The sequence below is a fragment of the Macrotis lagotis genome, chromosome 1, assembly GCF_037893015.1.
Source record: "Macrotis lagotis isolate mMagLag1 chromosome 1, bilby.v1.9.chrom.fasta, whole genome shotgun sequence".
Classification (NCBI taxonomy): domain Eukaryota; kingdom Metazoa; phylum Chordata; class Mammalia; order Peramelemorphia; family Peramelidae; genus Macrotis; species Macrotis lagotis.
Genome location: NC_133658.1, coordinates 784,731,407 through 784,753,320, shown reverse-complemented (window position 1 = coordinate 784,753,320; position 21,914 = coordinate 784,731,407). Strand labels below are relative to the sequence as shown.

Genomic DNA, 21,914 nt, shown 5'->3' with positions numbered 1-21,914 from the left:
TGTAACTTAAAAATATACATATGCATATGGATTAATGTTGAAAAACTTTTATAACATGTATTTGGAAAAATAAATTATCAATAAAAAAAAGAATGAGTCAGAGACTTGAAGATGATCATATACCATCATAGTTGTGACTATAAACAAAACTGTCTAGAGATCTAGTGGCTTTATTCCCATGACCCTCTCCTCTTGGCTGCTTCTGGGAAACCAGTCTTTGAGTTCTGGGGTGGGGGATAGTATGGTTACAAAACTGAACAAAAACAATTCAACTTTACTGATGATGAGACCATCGAGAGACAGGTTAGCCATTCCAAAAAAACTACAAATGGGTCAATCTGATGATTAGACCATTAAGTGATAGGTTAACTATGCTGGGGTGTTGCCAAGATTGCCAAAAATCAACACACCGGTGCTATGCCTGGTGGTACTGGAGCACCATGGTGCCTCACTGATATGGGAGGGAAATCATGTACATAAGGTCAAGGATGCTCATAGCATTCAGATATCATGAGAAGTCCTGCCAAGGGATGAAACAGTTCTGAAAAAGGCAGTGAGAAAGATGTCACTTTGCTTAGCATTTCCTCTGCATCCACTATGTATAAATGCATATGACCTCTATCACAATCAAATCACACAACACATATTTTAGTATAGTCACCAAGCCATTTTGATTCTGTATTTCTTCAAAGATTATTAAGACAGACAGTTGAAAAGTATTTCCAGTATAAGAAAGATCATAGGTTCTATTTGAAGGTAAGAAATGTTGGTTCTAGCTCTACCTTTCCAGTACATAGAGTTATAACTTTGGATGAATCACTTGATCTGTGAGGACCCCAGTTTCCTCACATGTAAAATTATGAGTCTATAAAAAGAGGTACCTTCTTTCTTTAAGAATCGATTCAGGGCAGCTAGGTGGTACAGTGGATAGAGCACCGGCCCTGGAGTCAGGAGGACCTGAGTTCAACTCCAAGCTCAAAGACTTAATAATTGCCTAGCTGTGTGACCTTGGGCAAATCACTAAACCCCATTGCCTTAAATAAATTTAAAAAAGAATTGATTGATAAATCAATGAATAATCAGTTTATTTGATCACATGAAAGTTAGACACATTCTTGAAATTTTCAGATACCCTTTCTGTAAAGTAGCAATTCATTTTCCTTTCTCCTTCCCAAGGGATTTGGATCAAGATCCTAAATTCTCTTTGATAAAAGGAACATAGTTATAAACATATTTATAAACACATACACATCATGTGAGCATATATGTATGTACCATGTATAAATATTATTAATTTTGAAAATATTGATATAATAGAATACATTTTTCTTCTTGTTCTGTTCACTTTACTCCATTGCACATCTGCATAAGTTTCTCTTAAGCCTTCTCTTGCTTCATTTCTTACAGAAAAATTGTTTTCCATCATATTCAAGTCATACTTTATTCACTCATGTCCCAACTGATGTCACTCCTTTCTAGTTCTTCACCAAAATATACATACACATAATACATGTATACATGTGTATATATACACATATATGTATGTGTGCATGTTACATTTGTCCATGCAATTTAAATGTATCAAGGAGAAGGAAAATCTGTTTATTTTTAATAAGTTCACAAAGAGTATTCTTGTTAAGTTTTACATGAACCAACTAAGTCAACAATAGATCAATGTTTTCAGCCTTTATTGAACCCATTCCCTCAGGCCTACTAAACCACTTCACACCCAAAGTTTCACTACTTAAAAGTATAATATATTGCTTTACCACAGAGTCAACAATAAACATTACCTTGATAAAGGGTCATTTTCACAGTGGAAAGTTGATTGGATCAAGGCACAGATCCAATCTGTTTCCACATATATGAGCATTCTTGAAAGCACAATTAAACTTGGCGTATGAGATCAGAATCTTGAAATGGTAGCATTTAAGGTATAATCAAATCAACCCCAATACCTTCAAATTATAGAGAAGAAAACTGAGACCCAAATAATTTAGTAGTTTGCCATAAATTATATAGCTTAGTAAACATGTGGGTCCTTTGTACATATTTTATTCAATTTAAAGAAAGGTAGTTTTCCTAAAGGTAATGGCAGTATCACTCCTTCAGGAAGTTTCCTGCCACTGTAACTTCTCCTTTGTAAGTAGATTTGATAAAAATAAATTGAACACAAAAATGTATTAAGCTACACTTAGGAGAACTAAAAAGCATTCTGAGTTTGCTCTAATAAGATAAAAATTCCTGAATAATGCTGGAAGAATCCACATACCTGATTTCATGTCAAGTCTTGTACAATGGCTAATTGTAGGATGGTTCTTAGAGCCTACATTTATGACAAAATTCTCAGTGGAGTAGAATTCAGAAAAAAATCTCTTAAAGCTAGAAACTTCAATCCATGAGGATTGAAGGGATAAGAGTTTAAAAATGTATACCACATCACAGAAAGAGCAAACAAAAGAGTTTGAACTTGAACTCAGGCCATCTTTCTCTCAACACAGAACTTTTTCTATTATCTTCTGAACTTACAATCCAATGTTTTCTGCATCACACATCATATTATCTCAGGAACAAAAGAATTTATATACATCCATTCTCTTTCAAAGGCTTCTGGATAGCCATCAGTTCTAGATGACCACAAAAATCCAGATATGGAATTATAAAACACTAATGTTAACACAAATCACAATTCACTGCCTCAATTCTGACTGAAGGCAGTCAGTTCTAGAATCTTTGCTTTCAGAATCAAACTGTGGGTCTATCCATTTTGAAAATGTGCAAGACTGAGATAAACTTGCTTGCCCTACTTTGTGCTTTGATCAAATCAATTCCTCACCTGTGAACATGACCCTTTATTAAGTCAATGACCAATCATGGACATATTACTGCTATCAGGATTTGTGGTTCAACTTTATACTGTTCCTTGATCAGTGAAACCTTATTTGCCAAATGGATTAATAGGCATGGGTGAAAGAATGGGTAAAATTTAGAGAGATGATCAACTCAATACACTGATAGATTGGTCACTTGGTAGGCTCATGTAAAACTTAACAGGAAAGTTCTTTGTGGACTTACTATAAGAGATTCCTTCTCATCAGTGCATGCAAATGTAGAGTTTATTAAGCTGCTTATTTCACATATTCTCTAAGGCACAGGACTCGTTTCAAAAGAGTAGGTCAGAACAAGATGAGGACTACTGATAACAGTGCTTGAACCCATGTTCTTCTCATATCCTCTTTCTATGTCATTTTGAAAGGAGTAAAGAGTTATAGAGGGTGTGTGTGTGTGTGTGTGTGTGTAACTGTGTCTATGTAAAATTCTCATGCATTAGGGATAAATACTATATAAACTGAGATTCTGATCAGGACTTTCTTTCCACTGTGTTTTCTATGAATGTGTGATATCTCCAGAAAGAAAAGGGGGAAACAATATCTAGATTCAGCTGAAGAAATTATAAATAAATGAAAAATTTCCCAGAAATGTAAGATTTGTTTTGAGGGTTTCATAATTAGTGAATTCAGCTTTCCAATCAAGCCCCAAAAATCTATTCTGTAAACAGAGGGAAAGAACCTTCTCAATTTTCCCCTTTCATTTTTTTTAACATTCAGGTCAGATCATCTATCTCTTCATATGTTTCCATTTGACTTCCTAGAAATGAAAGATTTAGACAACAATTTTCTCTCCAAACCATTCATGCCTTACAAGTTTCCTTGGTTCTTAAGTTGATGGAAGTTTGATGGTTGATGACTGCTTTGATAACATTTTATTTAGCTACAAATAAAATTGCATAGTACCCTTTCAGAATGTGAATTCTGCTTTATGTGTTTGGGTGGGTGGTTGTGGCATTTATGTTTTTCTTAGGGATATATATTATTTTTTTTAGTTTTTGCAAGGCAATGGGGTTAAGTGGATTGCCCAGGGTCACACAGCTAGATAATTATTAAGTGTCTGAGGCTGGATTTGAACTCAGGTACTCCTGACTCCAGGGCCAGTACTCTATCCACTGTGCCACCTAGCTGCCCCTTCTTAGGGATATTTGTTGTGTAAATATGATCTAAGTAGTTTTATTTAGTAAATTTTAGGACAGGGTGACTTGCCAAATCTGGTTTTTGGTTTGTTTGTTTTTTGTTTTTTTTTTTAACAATTGGGCTTGAGTAAAATGAGATTAATTTTCCACTATATACCAAACAAGGAGATATGGGATTTAAAGAAGTTTAATCATTCAAATCAACTGCTCTTTAACAATGCTGTTTTTCATATATAAAAATAGCTTATATGCTTTAGTATCTAAAACAATTAAGTAAGGAGCATTTGGCTCCTTATAGACATTTAACAATAGAATTTTGTGAAAATATACTTGCACTCTATCTCCATCAAGTCTTCACTTTTTTATGATCAAATAATCATTGGACAGGGTTTTGTGTGTGTGTGTGTGTGTGTGTGTGTGTGTGTGTGTGTGTGTGTGTGTATATGTGTCTGTATGTCTGTAGGTCTGTCAATAAGAAACAAGTGAATAATTGAACCACCAGAGGGAGCTTCAAATGTTCCATGAAAGTCATTGAATACTTGACACCAACAAAGAAACTACCAAGGGAATATTATACTGGGGTTTATATGCAATGGACAAAACAATTATTTGAAACTAAGATATGACCTTATATATTGTAATATTTGCATTGTAAGTTAAAAGCAAAATTTACAAATTTTCTTATTTAAGTAAAACAAATGCATTCAGATATTTCTGTTACTTGTTTTTTTTCCCCTAGGTTATATTTGATATGCGTAGTATGAGCAAAGTAAACATAGTAAAATCCCACAGTCACAATGCATGAACATATAAATAAGTTAAATCATTAATGGCCAGTCTATCAGGAAAGTACTATTCAATGTCATGCTTATTAAGGTAATTTAATTTACTTGTGCTTATCCATGTGCTTATTAAATACTTGCTTATTAAGATTTGAGAGTATATATATATATATATTCTTAGATTCCAAGTAATGCAGATGAAGGTCCTCAGAATAAAAAGTAGAAATAGAATTGCCAAATAGACATGCCAAAGAAATTATATTCTCAACACTTTTAACATACACAAGAGGAAATCCTACAGATTTAAATCCATGGTAAATCCATGTAAATTTCATAACTATTTCACTAAATGTCAAATAGACATAGTTTGGGTAAATGGTTATTCTTCTTCAACTGTGAGCCTTAAGAGTCTCTAAGACTTTCCACAAGGGCTCATTACACTGGAGTTTTTTTTTTTCTCAAGAAAGTTTGTTCTTATGTAGAAGTTGAATAAGCAGTCATTTTTTCCCATTGTCCAAAATGTAGTTTATCACTCATTCCTTCAGTTAAGACACTAAAGGCTGCCATTAAAATGAAAAATAATGTCTTTAGCTTTTATCAGCCACTAATACTAAAATGTGGTTTATTGTGTCAGATTCCTCCCAACAAAGAATAAGGTACTGGGGAAATAAATCACAAAACAAAAAGATTTTGGTAGTGGGTAGAACATATGAATTTTCAAGGGGAAACAGTAGTGGACAGAGAACTTTATGTTTTATTTTGTGAAGGACTGGTCATTTTTGTAACTACTCTATGAAAGCAATATGCTTTGAACTAATTTGGAGCAGAATCTTTCCATTATCTTTGTCTCTGCCTTTGAAATACCTTTTTTTTTCCTTTTTCCTTTTCCCTGCCTTGAGAAACAATGAATTGTTGACCCTAGTATCATTGAAGCAAAAAGTGTTATTTGGATATTTAAAAGATCAATCCACGGAGAAACATGAAAATAGACACAAATTTAAAAGATATTCATTATTGTTGCCACCTGCATAGAAGACTAAATGAATAGTATCTTTTCAACTTCAATTACTGATATGATTAGCTACCAAATCTTCTTAATTCAGCCTTAGATATTGAAAAAAATATTGTTGAATTGAATTGCACCAGCTAAAAAATACCATTATCAACTATTCCCTTCCCAAGATTCCAATATGGCATTAGACCACAATGGATATGCTCTTGATGATTCTTTAATAAATAATATTATGATTTTTTTCTAATATATATATATATTGACTACACAAAGCATTCATGTTTGTTATTGCTATTCAAGGTTATAAGTACCTTAAGGCTCCACCATAGTGCATAATTAATAAAAGAGGTGATAGCATATTGTACATCAACAAATCTACTACTTAATCTTTATGTAAATGCATTAGTCAACAAAGAAGCGGAACTTTTTTTTGAGACGGAGTGGTTTCAAACTCTAGGAAATCTGTCTACATGTCAATATTTTTCCTAAGGATAGCAATGGAACTAAACAGAATCATAGAGAAAGAAAGTCTTCAGATGTTACTTTGTCCTTATAGATAAAGAAATGGAAGCTCAGAAATGTAGGATGTTTTAGCAGTAGTACAACTGGCAGAGTTAGAACTTGAAATCATATTGTTGATTTATCATAAATTTTATTTGATAAATATTTATTAAGCATAGAATGCAGGAAGAGGGCTGTTTAGCACTGTGTGTGTGGGGGGGGGCACAAAATTTAGATAAAACACAGAATTTACCTGCAAGAAACTTACAATCCAGAAGGAGAATATGAAATAAATTGGAATGAGTGAAAATAATAAGCTCAAAATAGAGGTGCAAACAAAAATTCTATGAAATCTATGGGGGGGGGGAGTGTAGAATAGGGAATAGTTATGAACTGAGATCATCAAGATCCAGTATCCTGTTTTCTATATCACATTCACATCAAAACTATATTGTTGGCCTACAATTTTGTAGTTAAATACTATCTGCTGTGTGAGTTATACCTACAATCTAGCAAGAGATAATGGCAGGTTGTGAGATGGTGAACATTGAAGGAAGAAGCTCCTCTCAGCAGTTCAGAGAATTAGGACAACTGTATTAGACTGGCTGTGGAAAATGTAATCCCCCATCCAGAGGAAGAAAAACAAAACAAAACACCCCCCCCAAAAAAAGCCCAATCCTTCAGAATCTGATGAACACATGTATAAAAATTTTATCTCTTTCCCTTAATCCTAATTCCTCATACCAAAAGTAACTAAATTGTAAACATGTTTATCAAAAATATGTATGCACAACACTAACCTGACTGTTCGCTGCTGGGGGATGTGGAAGAAAATTTTGTAACATAAAAATATACATGAAATATAGATGAAAATAAATAAAAAGAAAAAAGATAATGACAAGAACATTTGATCTTAGAGTTGGAAGATATGGTTCAAGTTCTATCCCTTATTAATTGTATGATACTGGACAAGTGAATTAACTTCAAGTCAGCAGACAAACTTATGAGAAGCACAAAAAGAAGTACACTAGACATGGAGTTAGAAGATCAGTGTTAAAATCATGGTTCCATTACTTACTAGTTGAATGAAAGCTGGGCCAAGTAATTTAATCTTTTAAAGTTTCATTTCCCACATTCCAGGATTAATTATACTCAGACTACCCCTATCAGAATTGTTCCGATGAAAGTGTTTTGTCAGTTTTTAAGTACTGTACAATATAAAAGCTAATCAGTCTATCAGTCAAGAAGTATTTATTAAGTATTTTATTAAGTACTGTGCTAGGCACTGTGCTAAACACTGAAAATACCAAAGAAAAGAAAAAGAAAAGAGGGGTTGGACAAATAGACAATAATTGCCCTCAAGGGTTTTTTATTTTTAGGTTTTTTTGCAAGGCAAATGGGGTTAAGTGGCTTGCCCAAGTCCACACAGCTAGATAATTATTAAGTGTCTGAGGTGGGATTTGAACTCAGGTACTCCTGACTCCAGGGCCGGTGCTCTATTCACTGTACCACCTAGCCACCCCACCCTCAAGGGTTTGGATTGCAATGGGAGAAAAATAAGCAATATATATATATATATATATATATATATATATATATATATATATATATATATTTATATATATATATATACATATATATATATATGTGTGTGTGTGTGTGTGTATGTATCATATGCACATATATGAAATTATACATATATATAAATATATTAAGTTTATACAGTTTAAGTGGTAGGTAAGTTTAAGAGAAGGAATTAGTAGTAGGGTTGGGGAGGAAGAGATAAAGTAATCTTCCTGAAGATGTGGAATGTGAGTTGAATATTTTTAAAAAAAACATGGAAGGGGCGGCTAGGTGGCATAGTGGATAAAGCACCAGCCCTGGAGTCAGGAGTACCTGGGTTCAAATTTCGTCTCAGACACTTAATAATTACCTAGCTGTGTGACCTTGGGCAAGCCACTTAACCCCATTTGTCTTGCAAAAATCTAAAAATAAAAATAATAATAAAAAATGGAAGTCAGGAGGTGAAGGTGAAGAATGAGAACTTTCCAAACTGGGGGACAACTAGTGAAAAAGGCACTGAGCCAAAAGATGGACTATTGTTTTTAAGAAAAATCAAAAGGCCACTATTGATTGATTGTCTAAGTCATGAAGTGGAGAAAGTATGAAAAGAAAAGAAAGGAAGGAAAGTGTCAGGTTTTGAAGGCCTTTAAGTGACAGAAAACTTTTAGGATTTATCCTGGAGGTAACAGGGAACCATTGAACTTTAGGGTGTATATAGGGGTGATGGTAGGGTTTGACATGGCTAGACATACTTAAGGAAGCTTACCTTGGCACCTATTGGAGGTGGAGAGAGGCAAGTGACTCATAAATCAATCAGAGGGCTATCAGAATACTCTAGTCAAGAAGGGATGAGAACCCATACCATGATAGTGAAAAGTGAGAAGGTGATAAGGATGGGTAATTGTGAATATTGAATACATGGTGTGAGTGAAAAGTTGAGGAAAACATTGATTCAAGCACAGGTAGATTTCAAACCTTCAACAAAAGCAAAAGTTGCAAAGAAGGCTTTTCTTTTTTCTTTTTCCTTTTGGTTTTAACAAGGCAATGGGGTTAAGTGACTTGCCCAAGGTCACACAGCTAGGTAATTATAAAATGTTTGAGGTCAGATTTGAATACAGGTCCTCCTGACTCCAGAGTCAGTGGTCTATCTACTGCACTGCCTAGTTGCCTCTAAAGAAAATTTTTCAAAAAAAATAATGAATTTCATTTTGGGTATACTGAGTTTGTGATAGCTATGAGACATCCAATTTAAGCCTCCAAGTGGAAGTTGGAGTCAATAACTGGAGCTCAGTAAAGCAGTTAAGATTGGATAAATTTATCTGGGAATATCTTCATTGAGACGATCATGGAAGCAATGGGATCTGATGAGTAGAAGTAGAATAGAGGGGAAGAAAGGAGAGGAGGAAAGAGAAGAAAGAAGAGGTGAGAAGAAGAGGTCCTTGGAAGATACCCAATTAATGGGTATGATTTAGGGAAAGATCCAACAAAGGGGCTAGAACATGAAGACAAAAGATACAAGCAGATATTTAGAGGAGTAAGTGTCGTGTAAACCTACAGAGGAGGGAATCAAGGAGAAAATGGTGATTGACATGGTCAAAGGCTGTAGATGAGTCAAGAAGGATGAAAACTGAGAAGAGGACATGAGATTTGGCAAATAGGGTAGCTATTTGCCTAATATGGGTAGCTGGAAAGTTTCAATTGATTGAGTTTGCAAGCCAGATTGCAGAGGATTTAAACTATAAGGAGAGAAATAAGGAGTATAGATGGTCTTCCTAAGTACTTTAGCTGAGAAACTGAGGAGTAACTAATATAAATGATAAGATGAAATTTTTATTTTTCTTGAAAGAAGAAGAGATATTGGAGAATTTGTAGGAAGCCAGAGAAGTCAATATAAAAGTAGAAAAATTAAGATTAAAGAGAGGGGGGCCATAGTGCTGTAGTAGCTGGAAGAGATGGGATCAAGAATACATTCAGGGATTCAGGGATTTACTTAGGCTAGGAGACTGACTACCTCTTCTTGAGAAATAGCATTGCAGGATAGTGGAGCTAAGATATCTAAGTGATATGAAATAAGGAGGGGAGAAAAGGCTGCTTTCATTAAATAGATTAGTTTTTCAGTAAAGTATAATGGGAGATCTTTAACTGAAAGGGTCAGGGAAGAGATGATTTGGAAGACCTGAAGGTGGATGAAATAATCTGAAACAGAAATTTGGGATAGTGAATTAATTTTAGATGTATAAAGGGATTTAATTGTCACAATCAGGGACCAGTTGAGATTATGTAACATAAATTTGTAGAGGTCCCAGTGAGAAGTTTCAGGACTTTCTCCAACTCTTTTCAGCATTATACTCCTAGGAATGAAGGTAGCAAATTAAATGATATTCCAAGGTTGGACAAGGTGTAATAAGAGCTAGAACATGAAGACAAAGAATTAAAGTAGAATTGAACTGATTCATCAAGTTCTTCGAGGAAAGAATGCAACCAGTGTGTGGAGATTGTAGTAAATGGAAATTACTGTAAGAATGCATAATAAAGGTAGGAGTTATAAGGCAGAGGAGAAAAATGAATTGAGGAAAGATTTTGTTCAGATAAATCAATTTTAGAATTCACAAAAATGGAAGTGGAACACTTATGGATGATGTCAAACTCAAGAAGATCGTGTCTGTCCAAAGTTGAGGTGTAGTGCTGGAAGAGGTGAGTTGATTGAAATACTGGGAAAGGAAGATATTTGATGGAGCATCAATGTTTTTAGTTCTGAAACAGTATTAATGTAAGAGTTGTGATGAAGAAAAAAAGACTTATACGCCAGTTACTGAACATATCGAAGAAAGAAAGTGAATGTCCCAATGAAAAATAAATGATGGCAATCAGGATCTGAATTAGATTATTTATTATTATCATCTTTATATCTGTTCTGAGTCTATTTGTCAGGTGGTATTGAATAGAGAAATCATGGTCAGGTAATAAAAATAAAAAATAATAGCAGATATTAATATAGATATTTAAAACTGCACAAGTCCTTTACAAATATTATCTAATTTGATTCTCATAACAACATCACAAAATGGTATTACTCCCACTTTATGTCTGAAGAAATTAAGACTAAGAGAAATTAAATTACTTGCCCATGGCTACAATGCTCATTCAAATTAGAAATGGAACTTGAACCCAGATTTCTCTGACTAGCTGCAAATGTAGCAATGCGCCATATCTCTTTTTAATCTGAATCTTCTCTCTATATTTGGCTCTCTCTCTCTCTTTTCTGCCTACAAGGGTTAAAACGTTCCTTTAAAGTCTACATTTCCTTCTAACTCTGTAGTTCTTTGCTTTCACATTAGATTACATATATAGTATTATTAAGTTATAAATCATAAAATCGTAAAGTGGAAGGAAGCATAGAATACCAGTTCCTTTATTTCACATATGAGGTAACTGAGGCTCAAAGAGGCTTAGTGACTTTCCCAAGGTCATCAAGAAAATAATCAGCAAAAGCTGGACCTTGAATTCAAATATTAAAAAAGACTAATTTGATTGCTCTTCTTTACTGTATATACATATACATATACATATACATATACATATACATATACATATACATATACATATACATATATGTATGTTTGCATAGTACTTTAAGGCTATCAAGCATTCAATATATATATTATTTCATTTGCTCCTCACCATGAGGTAGGCACAAATATATAATCCCCATATTATTGTTTATCAGGAACCTTTAATTCAGAGGTGCTAGTAGCTTCCCAAGATTATGTTGTGAATAAGAAAAAGAACCAGAATATGAAAAATAAGCAAAATGGAAGGAAAACTGACCAGACAAGTCAATCTATTTTCTGGGAAGTTGTCAGGATCAGGGTAATAAGTTGGTTTTATTTTTTAACCAAGGCTTGAAACTAACCAGAAGATTGGAAGTTGGTGTGACCAGTAACTGAGTCTCTGCAACGTTGGCTACCATAAAAAATCAAGTTGTCCCTATATTGTTGATCAGCAACTGCTCCTTGAAACTACACCATCTCATGTGAAGAGCTGTTACCTTCAACCTAGTTTCAAATATACAAGGCATAGAATAGTGGAATCATCCATCCCACTGAAAAATAGAGTCCAGACAGTCTGCCTCAGTTGCCTTCAACCCCTCCTACTGTTCAGTAACCCATGGTAATTTTTTTTCTGTTCCTTTATACCAAGCACTGAGTGACTATTTTTTATAGCCAATCAAGTTTTAAGGGAGAATTCTAATGATCCTAATTCATACTAATATGGAAATGAATGAAAAAGCTTAGAACTTTATTTCTTTCAGAGACAGTTGTATTCTATTTGGACAAATGCATAATTCAAGTAACTGAAACTATAGAGTTTTCCAATAGTTTGAAGCATTGTCCACTAGGCTCCTGAGACACTGATTTGGGGAAAAGACCATTATGATACCTCCCAAAGTCATACTCCATAGATGTCACCTATTTTGACTACATATAATGTCCCACCCTACACAACAAAATATGATATATAAGGAAATAGTCTCCAAAAGTACAATTAACAATAAAACTCGTTTATTGATAGAAAAGCAAACAAATCTTCCATAAACTCTGTTCTCTATTTTTTTCTGCCTGCTTGACATGTTCTAGCTTAAAGATTAGTTTCTCTGTTAAACCATAAAACCAGTTCAATAGAATCGGAAACATCAGGTTAATCCAAAAGTTTTCCTGATCTAGTCAAATAACTTTGATACATAATAGTGAACCTTTCAGAGCCCACTACACTTCATTCTTGGCTAAGTTTTTCCTTCTGGCATCAGTACTCAGGTTGGATTCATTATATGTATATGGAATAGTCCCAAAGTCCCTAGGCTATATATTGTCAGAGTATCCAGACTAAAAAGAATTCAAATGGGAATGCTATTTAATTCGTTTAGCCTCTCCAATGTACATGGAATTGTTCTGATATAAGCTGGAACTTTGATTAATATGGAATATGGATCATAATTTCTATGATGAACAGGAAATTACTCCAGAAGAATTACTCCACTTTAATTCATATTCAAATTATATATTTACCTGTAGAAGTCTGAACAGACTAATAAAAACTCTGCTTCTGCTTCCATCAGGAAGCTCAGGTTTAAACATTTGTAGAACATTGATAATTAAGGAAATTACTTAAAACTTATATCAATCTACATAGTACAAAATGTACCACGGGTTTAGTAATTAAATGATTTGACACAACCAACCATTCTGAATAATTTAGGCCCCAGAGAAAGCCTGAATTTTTGAGAATGAGCATCATATTTATTAAACAATGCAAATAATCTCTCTCTCTCTCTCTCTCTCTCTCTATCTATCTATCTATCTCTATCTCTCTCTCTCTGTCTCTTTCTTCTCTCACACCCCCCTTTCAACTGTTTAAGCATAGCCTTTTTATATAAAACACAAATCTAAATGAAACATTAAAAAAACTCATCTGGACCTTTGTCTATAAATAAGAGCTAAATCATTGTTTAGGTTTTTATCTAGATAATTGGGATCATGTGGACACAACCATAACTTTATCATCATTGCTATAATTAAAACACTGCTCTAAGAAAAGTAGCTTTTAAAATTACTAATTCCCTGAGCCAGCCATACCTTCCCACCTTCATGTAATGAACAGGGAAAATGTCAATATTCTGATCCCCAGAGTAATAATGCATGCATACACCCTAACTCTTTAGGCCTCTCTCAAGATGTGACAACCATTTGGTTTCCATCTCATTTGTGTAATGGCAGAAAAGAGAATACAAAAAATTCCATTGCAAATTTGTACAAAATGTATGTATATATAAATACATATCTATGAATGTATAGAAATTCTAAGGAAGATAATATCCATCTATGTCTAGGAGCTTCAGAAGCTCTACACGATCGAAATAAAGGCATTCTCTCAACTTTATTAAAGAAAAATAACAGGAATTAAGCATGCCATCTTATTAATACTGAACTGCAAGTGAAAAGGTGAGCTGTAGCTACAGGGTTTTGAAGCAATTGGTTTGACAGAACTTCAGTGAATAAAATCTTTTTTAAAAATCCAGCTGTTCCCAGATTACCTATTTGTGTCACAGAAGAGAATTTTAGTGTTGTGCTGGTACCACCCTAATCTCTTGAGGCTATTCAAGCCCCAGAAAAAGCAGTGCTTTAAACAGAGTCCATACAAAGGCTCATAAGCATATCATAATAACAATTTGATAAGGGGACTGCATTTAGCCAAAAAAAAACCTTCTGATTTTTTAATATAAATTCTGTTATATATCATATAAAATCTCAAATGAGACCACTGGAAAATTTGATTCCTGCTTTTGACTCCTGGACCATATCATTATATATATATATATATATATATATATATATAATGATATTACAAATATTAATATTAAAGTAGAGTCAATTAGAGAAGTAAAGTATACATGGTTACAGGAACTTAAAATATTTTTGATTATGAATATATGGGCCCATTTTTATAGGTAAAAGTTTCTCTCAAAAATATATAGAGTGCTTTTATCTCTCCCTCCCGGTCCCTCCCTCTCCCACTTCTTCCTTTGACAGCAATGGCAGAGGGCAATTTTATATTTACCCTAGGTCTGCCAGGCTGCATCCTAGAAGATGATTATTATTGCAGGCCTTGAATGCACTGTGATTCATAAGGCAAGAAAGTATGAACAACTTCAGCACCAAGGAAATGGAATCATCATCCTGCACTGCACACGATGGAACATCTTATTGCTTTAATAAAATGGGAAATTATTCACTGTAAAATGTGCCCCAAATAAGGAGAGGAAAGTAATGTTGTTGCACTTGGTGGAGCTCATTGAAAATTAGTGAGCTTCCTTTTTGGATCTCTGAATCTATTCAGATTCCAAATCCAAAGGATATTTCAGAATAATGAATTAAAGAGCTGCAAGTGGATGAGGGTAAACTACAAAAATTAATGGACCCTAATCTTCCTAATGCCTTAGTCACTCTCTGGTAGGATGTCCAAGGCTTAGTGCACACGTATGGTTCCCTAGTGGCCTGAGGGAGTTAATGCACCTCACTGAAGGCCTAACTTGTTACTAGGAAGTGACTAAGGCACAGTGAATAGAATTAATTTATGTTCCAACTTGAACCCATAGATGGAGTCTCTTCCATTCTCCTCAGATCACAGCACGGCACAATCAAATGATGATCCTCAAAGCTTTTGAAAAGAATTCTTGTAAAATCCTCAGAGACAGTCCTCCCCCATCCCCTGGGTAAAAGTTCTCTTCTCCAGGAAGTTAGGCAGACAGACACTACCCAAACAATTCATTATTTGGAAGAGGGGTGCACTTAGTGCTTGCTTAAAACCCTAAAGTTCATTTTGTAACAAATTTGAATTGTGTTATTATTAGTTTCTTTCCACCAACAGTTTTCTCATCAGTTAACTAAAAAACAGTCTTAAGTGAAAAAATTTACAGTGCAGATAGAAAAAAATACAGCAACTCTCATTTTCCTCCTGCAAGAATCTAAAGGAAACAGAGTGGGAAATGACAACAAATAGTTCTTGTTTCCAGTATGTAAGCTACACCTGGTTTCAGGAGAATAAAAATAGTTCTATTCTCCCACCATCTTCTTTTATCCTGTCCGTATGTTCATTAGATACTGCACCTTAAACTGAGCCAGATACAGAGGAAAGAAGAGAAAAATAGCACCCCTCTTTCCATTTACATTGTCTCTGTTTGCCATCAAAGGATTCTAAGATAACAGGATAGCAAAGACCTGTCTGTCCTTTACATTGGCTCTAGATGTAAAAGCTCCATGAAATCTACATTACTAGTTACCCAAATTGCCTGGTACCCTTTCTACTAGCTCCATTCCCAAACACATACAGAACAAGCAGGCACTCACACCATTGCCTCTGTGGTTATTACATGCAGGGAGAACTACACCAGGTGCTGTTTAAATATTAACCATGTTTTAATAGATGGCAATAGATGCACATCCATTGTTTGGTTCTGTTCGCAAAAGAAAGGAGAAAATGGACGTGTCATCTTTTCATAACAGTCTACTACAGAGTAGGGTACAAAATAACAATTCTGAAAACAGCAGAAGCCAGGTCTGCACCACTAAATTCAGTGTTCAGTGGCAACCATTATATCAATAGCTGTAAATGAAGAACAAGAATATACAGTTTGGAGAACATGGTACAGAATTATAGTTTGTGTAGGTATTCAGTACCAATCGAAGATATAACAAAGGTACACTTGTTCTAAAAATAAAACAAAAATTTTCTGGCTGATTAGTTACTGCACTTTCAGTACTGCACATTACCTATTATTTTGTTTTTACAAAAAAGAATAACTTATGTCATGTTTAATATAACTAAACAAATAGTACACTCGAATCTGATTATTAAAAAATAATAGGAAAAGAAAGAGGAACCAACCAAAGCTAGAACAGTCACCTCCCAAAACAGCCTCTCCACTTACACAGAGAGTAGCCTGTGCAGTGAGGCAATTTCAGCACCGGACCTCGCTGGACAGCTCCACTGGACCAATAGGGAGTCTGGGAAGCCCAGTGCACCCAAAGGGGTATAGATTTCTGAAGGCTTTTAGAGGGTAAAGGAATTAAAAGTCGGGAAATAGAGCAAGGAGTAACAACAATATGGTTGTCTGAAGGGACGCTACTGTGAGTGTGTGTGTGTGTGTGTGTGTGGTGTGTATGTGTGTAAGAGAGACAGAGTTCATGTGTGATGTAATTTGTTGTACTTACGCTCTGCCATCGAAGGACATTTGTAAAATTAAATAAATTTTCAGTCCTTGAAGAGGGAAGCTAATACAGAGGGTGGGAACTAGAATGTGGTGGTGTGGTGTCGGGGAAACATAGATGTTAAGAAAAGAGTGCTTCCTTTTCTGGGTCTCCAACACCTCTGCCCATTAGCATTTGTCTCTCTTTGCATTGGTCCAACCATATCAATAAATGCCCCCGGTTGCATTGCTCCAGTCTTTCTCCCTGGGGGTTGGGGAAAATCTTGCCTCTTGTAGTCCTGGTGCTTGATCTACATGGTTGCTTTATGGTAGTATGCGATTGACTGAGCCCGGTTGGAGCAGAGATGTAAGGGCTAGGGAAGGAGTAGAGGAAAAGTGACAGCTTAGAGTGGGTAGAGGTAGGGAGAGGGGGAAGGAGAAGAGAGTGGAGGGTAACCTTAACCTTAAAGCTATGTACATTACCACCGGGGCTCTAGATCTTCCTTCACCTCCAATCTCCCTCCCCTCACCGGGCAATGACTTTTATATATTTGGTAGCTTTGTGCGATTTCTCCTCCTTTGGGCGGGGAGGGCAGAAGGGGAGAAAAATGCATCCTTCCTTGACAATGAGAAACGCGATGTGATTTGTCATGCGCTTGGGTTGTGTTATTAGTATTATCATGATAATTATTAATATTAATAAAGTATTATCATCATCAGCGTTATTTCTTCGTCCGAGACTTTCATTGCTCAATATTTACAAACACCACACAGTGCCTCGGTGGAGGAGGAAATGGATAAGGGGGCAGGAAGACTGAGGAGAAGGAGAGAAAGGGAGAAGGGGTGGGGGTCAGAGAAGGAAAGGAGGAAGGAAAGGAGGGAAGAGAAGAAGGAAAAGAGGAGGAGCTCTAGGCCATCAAGACAGTACAACCGTTTGCAAAAGCCCCTCGCCAGCTGAGTCCAAACATGAGGAGGTGAGATGGGAACCCTGGGGACTGGGAGCGGGAGGGGGAGGGGGAGGAGGACGGGGTCCAGGACGCTGGATGCCAGGGGAAGTGGAGGAGGAGGAGGAGGAGGAGGAGGAGGAGGAGGAGGAGGAGGAGGAGGAGGAGGTGGAAGGTGAAGAGGTGCAGAAGGCTGAGTCCCGGGGGGGTCTCTCCAGCCGTGTTTCTTTCCCGTGGTGAGGAGCCTGGCCACAGGCCCTCAGTCCCGCGCTGCCACAGCTGCTGCCGCCGCCGCCCCTGCTGTTGCTGCAATGATCCCGCTCGTACTCCTCCTGAGCCCTCTGCATCTTCCGCTTCTTCATCCTCCTCTTGTGGATGTGAAAGGTGGAAAGGGAGAGGACGATCAAGCAGAAGATGAGGGTGACCAGGACGATCAGCACCAGGGTGGAGGAGAACGACTGAAAGAGCTGCTGTCCTACTTGCGTGATGCAGGTCCCGCCAGCGCTGCTGCTGCCGCCAGTGCTGCCACCGGGGCCCCTGGGGCCGGGATTGCCGCTGGCGTTGGGGGAAGCAAAGGTCCGGTTGAGAAGGCAAGGCGGCAGGGCCAGCCTCAGCTCTTTGGGCACCTTGGCACTCATTGAGGCTGGGCTGGCGAGGGGGAGAGAAGACGGGTCAGTGTTCCTCTCCTGGTTAGATTGCTTCCGAACCACCAAGAAGAAGAAAAAACCCACCGCCCAAAACTATTCCCTCGGCGCTGGCGGGTATGTGTGCGTGTGTGTGCGCGCGTGTAACTGGTGCCACGGGAATCTTCTCCTGGTTGGGAATGCTGCTCCTTGCACCCTTCTTCCTCTAAGGTGAAACACCAGCCTGGAAAGAGAATGGGATGAATTAGTACACAGGCCCAAGGAACAGGCCAAAGAGAACAGAGAACTGCCGGAGAGCTGCAAGAGGGGAGAGAGGAAGGTGGGCGGAGAACTGGGGTAGTTGATGTGGCTACCGCAAAGCGTTCCCGCTTCCAAGCGCAAAGCCTGCTGTTCACTTCTCCCCCCTCCCACTCCGCAGACTCTCACTCCCTTCCCGCATCCCAGCGGGACTCCAGCTCTCCCTTCCAGGCTGCGCCCAGAGCCCAGTACCCTAGTTCCCTTGCCACGTTTCCCCAGGGGCTAGCTAGATCGCGGTGCTGGCAGAGCATCTCCCCGGATTACTCAGCAGTAAGACAGGCTGAATGGCTTAGCTCTTTGCAACTTTCTGATTGTGGGCAAGCAGGCAGCCACTGCAGCTCTACATCTCCCTTTCCCGAGGAAGGCAGTGCTTGCTCCGCTCCTTTCTCACCCCACCCATCCTCCCTCCCCAATGAATCTCCAACCCGAGCTAGACGCCTCTGATTCTGCCCTGTGTTGGATTCCAGGCCGCCGCATAAGTCTTCCCTGCGCAGACCTCCGTTGACTCCCGCCTCAGGATCCTCGAGGTCCCATCCTAGGGAGACTGCTTCCCTCCTCCTCCCTGCGTCCCGTCCCACCTTTCCTCTCAGTTAATGCAAAGGCAGAGGCGCAGGATCCCCCAGCTGTCCCATCTCCGGCCTCCCAGCTCCCCCGCCCACTGCTCTTGGAAAAACCAATCTCCCTCCCGGGAGAAAAAGGCAGCGGAAACACCTTTCTCTCGGTCTTTCTTCTCCCTTCCCCCACCCACTGTCCCAGGCCCACTTAGACCTCTATGCCACGACATCGTCCTTAACCACACCAGTTACCCCTTCTCTCTCTCCTTGTCTCCCCTTAAAATATCGCGCACCTTCTTCCTGGGAGAGGGGGCGTGAAGGGGGATGGGGAGTGAGCATCCTGGTTTGTAAAGTTTGGAAGAGCTGCGGTTTCCCCTTCCTTGGAAGGCACCTGATCCAGCCAGGTCGCCAGCAAGTCCATCCCCATCGGGTGAAGACCCCGGAGAACGTTGCAGCTCCCTTCTGTGCCCCCTTGGCCCTCCCAGAGACAGCTGCAAACTGTTGCACTGCGGAGCCCATCGGCGGCAGGCAGTGCAGGCCGGCCGGCCGGGGCCAGGGCTCCGAGACCCGGCAGCGGTGCGCAGGCAGCCTGGTCCACCGCGCGCAAGCCCGCGACAACCCCGCTCCTGTCGCCTCGCCTCTTACCTGAAGCCTCCGGCTGGCTGCAGGGAGAAGCCCCCGCCGCGTGGATGCAGTGGCGGCTGCAGAAAGCGCGGAGTGAAGCAGTGGAAGCTGGAACGGCGCTGCCGCCACCGCTGCTGCTACAGGGAACTCAGCTCTTAGCCTATTGCCAGAGAGGCTGGTGACGTCAGGCAGCCGCTGCCAGTGCTCAGAGCCGTGTCCCCCCACCCCGAAACCCGCCCTAACCCCCCAACCTCCTGCTCTGCTCCATGGCACACCCCACTACTCCTCTCCTTCTCCTCCAAGGGGATGGCTAAGGGTCCCCCTACTCGCCCCCTCTCCCCAAACCCTTATAGAATCCTCGCTGCACTTTTCTGCAGCCGGTGCTGGGAAATAAACTATCCCCCAAGTCTCCAATTCCCTATTCACTTCCCTGCTTCCAGGACGGCCCTAGAGGTGAAGTAGGAGAACGTTTCCATTACCTCAAGGACTCATCACACCCGCTACTCCTTACACAAACTAGGTATCCTCCACTTAGCCCAGATGGAGAGGAAACTCTTCCCCCAACCCATCCCATATATGTATCTTCTCTAGTATATTTGTGATAGAAAGAGTGGGGTGGGGGAGGGAGGAAGAAAGCTATGGAGGTGTGATTTTTTTTCTGAGTGCGTTTGCCAGACTCTAAAATATAAACCTGAAAGAGCAAGCATCCTCAAACAATTCAAAATGGGTCACCTAGGGAGAGAAACAGACTGCTCTTTCCTTCAGATACTGTATTATTTTACCTTTCCACCCCACACAGGGTCCCACTTCCATCCACCAAACTCTTCACCATAGTCTTTAGACCGTTTCTGCTACTATCAACTCTTCACTCTCACCACCCCCTTCCCCACATCCTTTGTCCTCATCCTCCCCCTCCACACACGCTAATGCTTATGCTTATTTCTACCCTGCAAATCATTGGCCACACGCAGATATCCTCTCCCTCTTCTGGGGGCTGGCATGACAAGTAAAAGAAAAGAAAAAAGTGGGAGCTAAAAGACACACACACACACACACACACACACACACACACACACACACAGAGCTTTCCACTCACACAACAGAGAACCCCTTTCCATTCCCCACTATATGTGTGTGTGCGTGTATAATTGGTATCCACCTACTTCTCACCCTTCTCATCCACACCATTCCTCCTTCCAAGACTTTACTAACACAGGGTGCCAGTTCCCCCACCATCTTCTAACTTTGCTTCTATTTCCTCCATGTCATACACCCTAAATCCACATCACACCACATTTATCCCTCCCATACACCTTCTGTAGTTTGGCAAATTGAGTAAAAAAAAAAAGAAAAGATAAAGAAAGAGATTAATGGGATGGAGAGAGTGTTGTTCTGTACCAGGACATGCCTCTTTGATTTAAGTCAGAGACTGGGTAGAATGAGTCTTGTAATTCCATTCTATTTATGCCTTCTTCATTTTCCTAGCCTAAATGTAGCAATCCAATTTTCTATATTCCTTGTTGATTTGGTGCTTTTTCTTCAACTCAAACTCACAAACAGTTGCAGGAAAAGTTGGTCTTCACTTTAATTTTTAATAATTTCTTTCAGTATTTAGTGACGATGCTATATTTTCAAGCTCTAAGTAGCTCTGCAGCATTTGTTTATAGAACAGGTTGGGGTAGTGGTAGGGATGCAGTTTATTCCACAACTCTGCTCCTTAGTCAATCAAACAACAAGTATTTATTAAGCCCTTATTTTGTGTAAGGAACCTTACTAATCATTAACAAAAATAAAGTGATTGCCCTCAGGGTGCTTATATCCTAATGGCAGAGAAACTACTAGGGAGACCCAAAATATATACAGGGCATACCAGGAAATGGCATATCATTCAAGTATCTTTGCCAAGAAAACCTCAAATGTAGTCATGAGAAGTTGTACACAGCTGAAAAAAAAAAAAGACTGAATAACTGAAAAGAGTTCTGAGAAGAACCAGGGGATGGGGGAAGAGGGGGGGAGGAGGGGGAAAGACTTCCTGGAATAGGTGACCTGTGAGCCCAATCTTTAAGGAAACCATAATAAAAATGAGACAGAGGTAAAGAAATATTCTAGTCATGAGAGGCAGTTGGTGCAAAGGAACAAAGGGGATAAATGTTGAGTTTGAAGAGCTCCATATATACCAGTGTTGTTGAATTGTAACGTGTAGAAAGGATTAAAAAAAATAGG

The 21,914-nt window shown here is 38.7% G+C and overlaps 1 protein-coding gene across 1 annotated transcript; it reads right to left on the bottom strand.

Annotated features, from left to right (window-relative positions):
* Positions 1-17,544: 17,544 nt before the first annotated feature.
* Positions 17,545-18,210, bottom strand: C1H11orf87 (chromosome 1 C11orf87 homolog). The gene has a single exon (XM_074188329.1). The coding sequence runs from the start codon at positions 18,208-18,210 to the stop codon at positions 17,545-17,547; it is 666 nt and encodes a 221-aa protein (XP_074044430.1).
* Positions 18,211-21,914: the final 3,704 nt, after the last annotated feature.

Coding starts and splice junctions, on each gene's coding strand:
- C1H11orf87 (XM_074188329.1), bottom strand. CDS start 18,210: ATGAGTGCCAAGGTGCCCAAAGAGCTGAGGCTGGCCCTGCCGCCTTGC.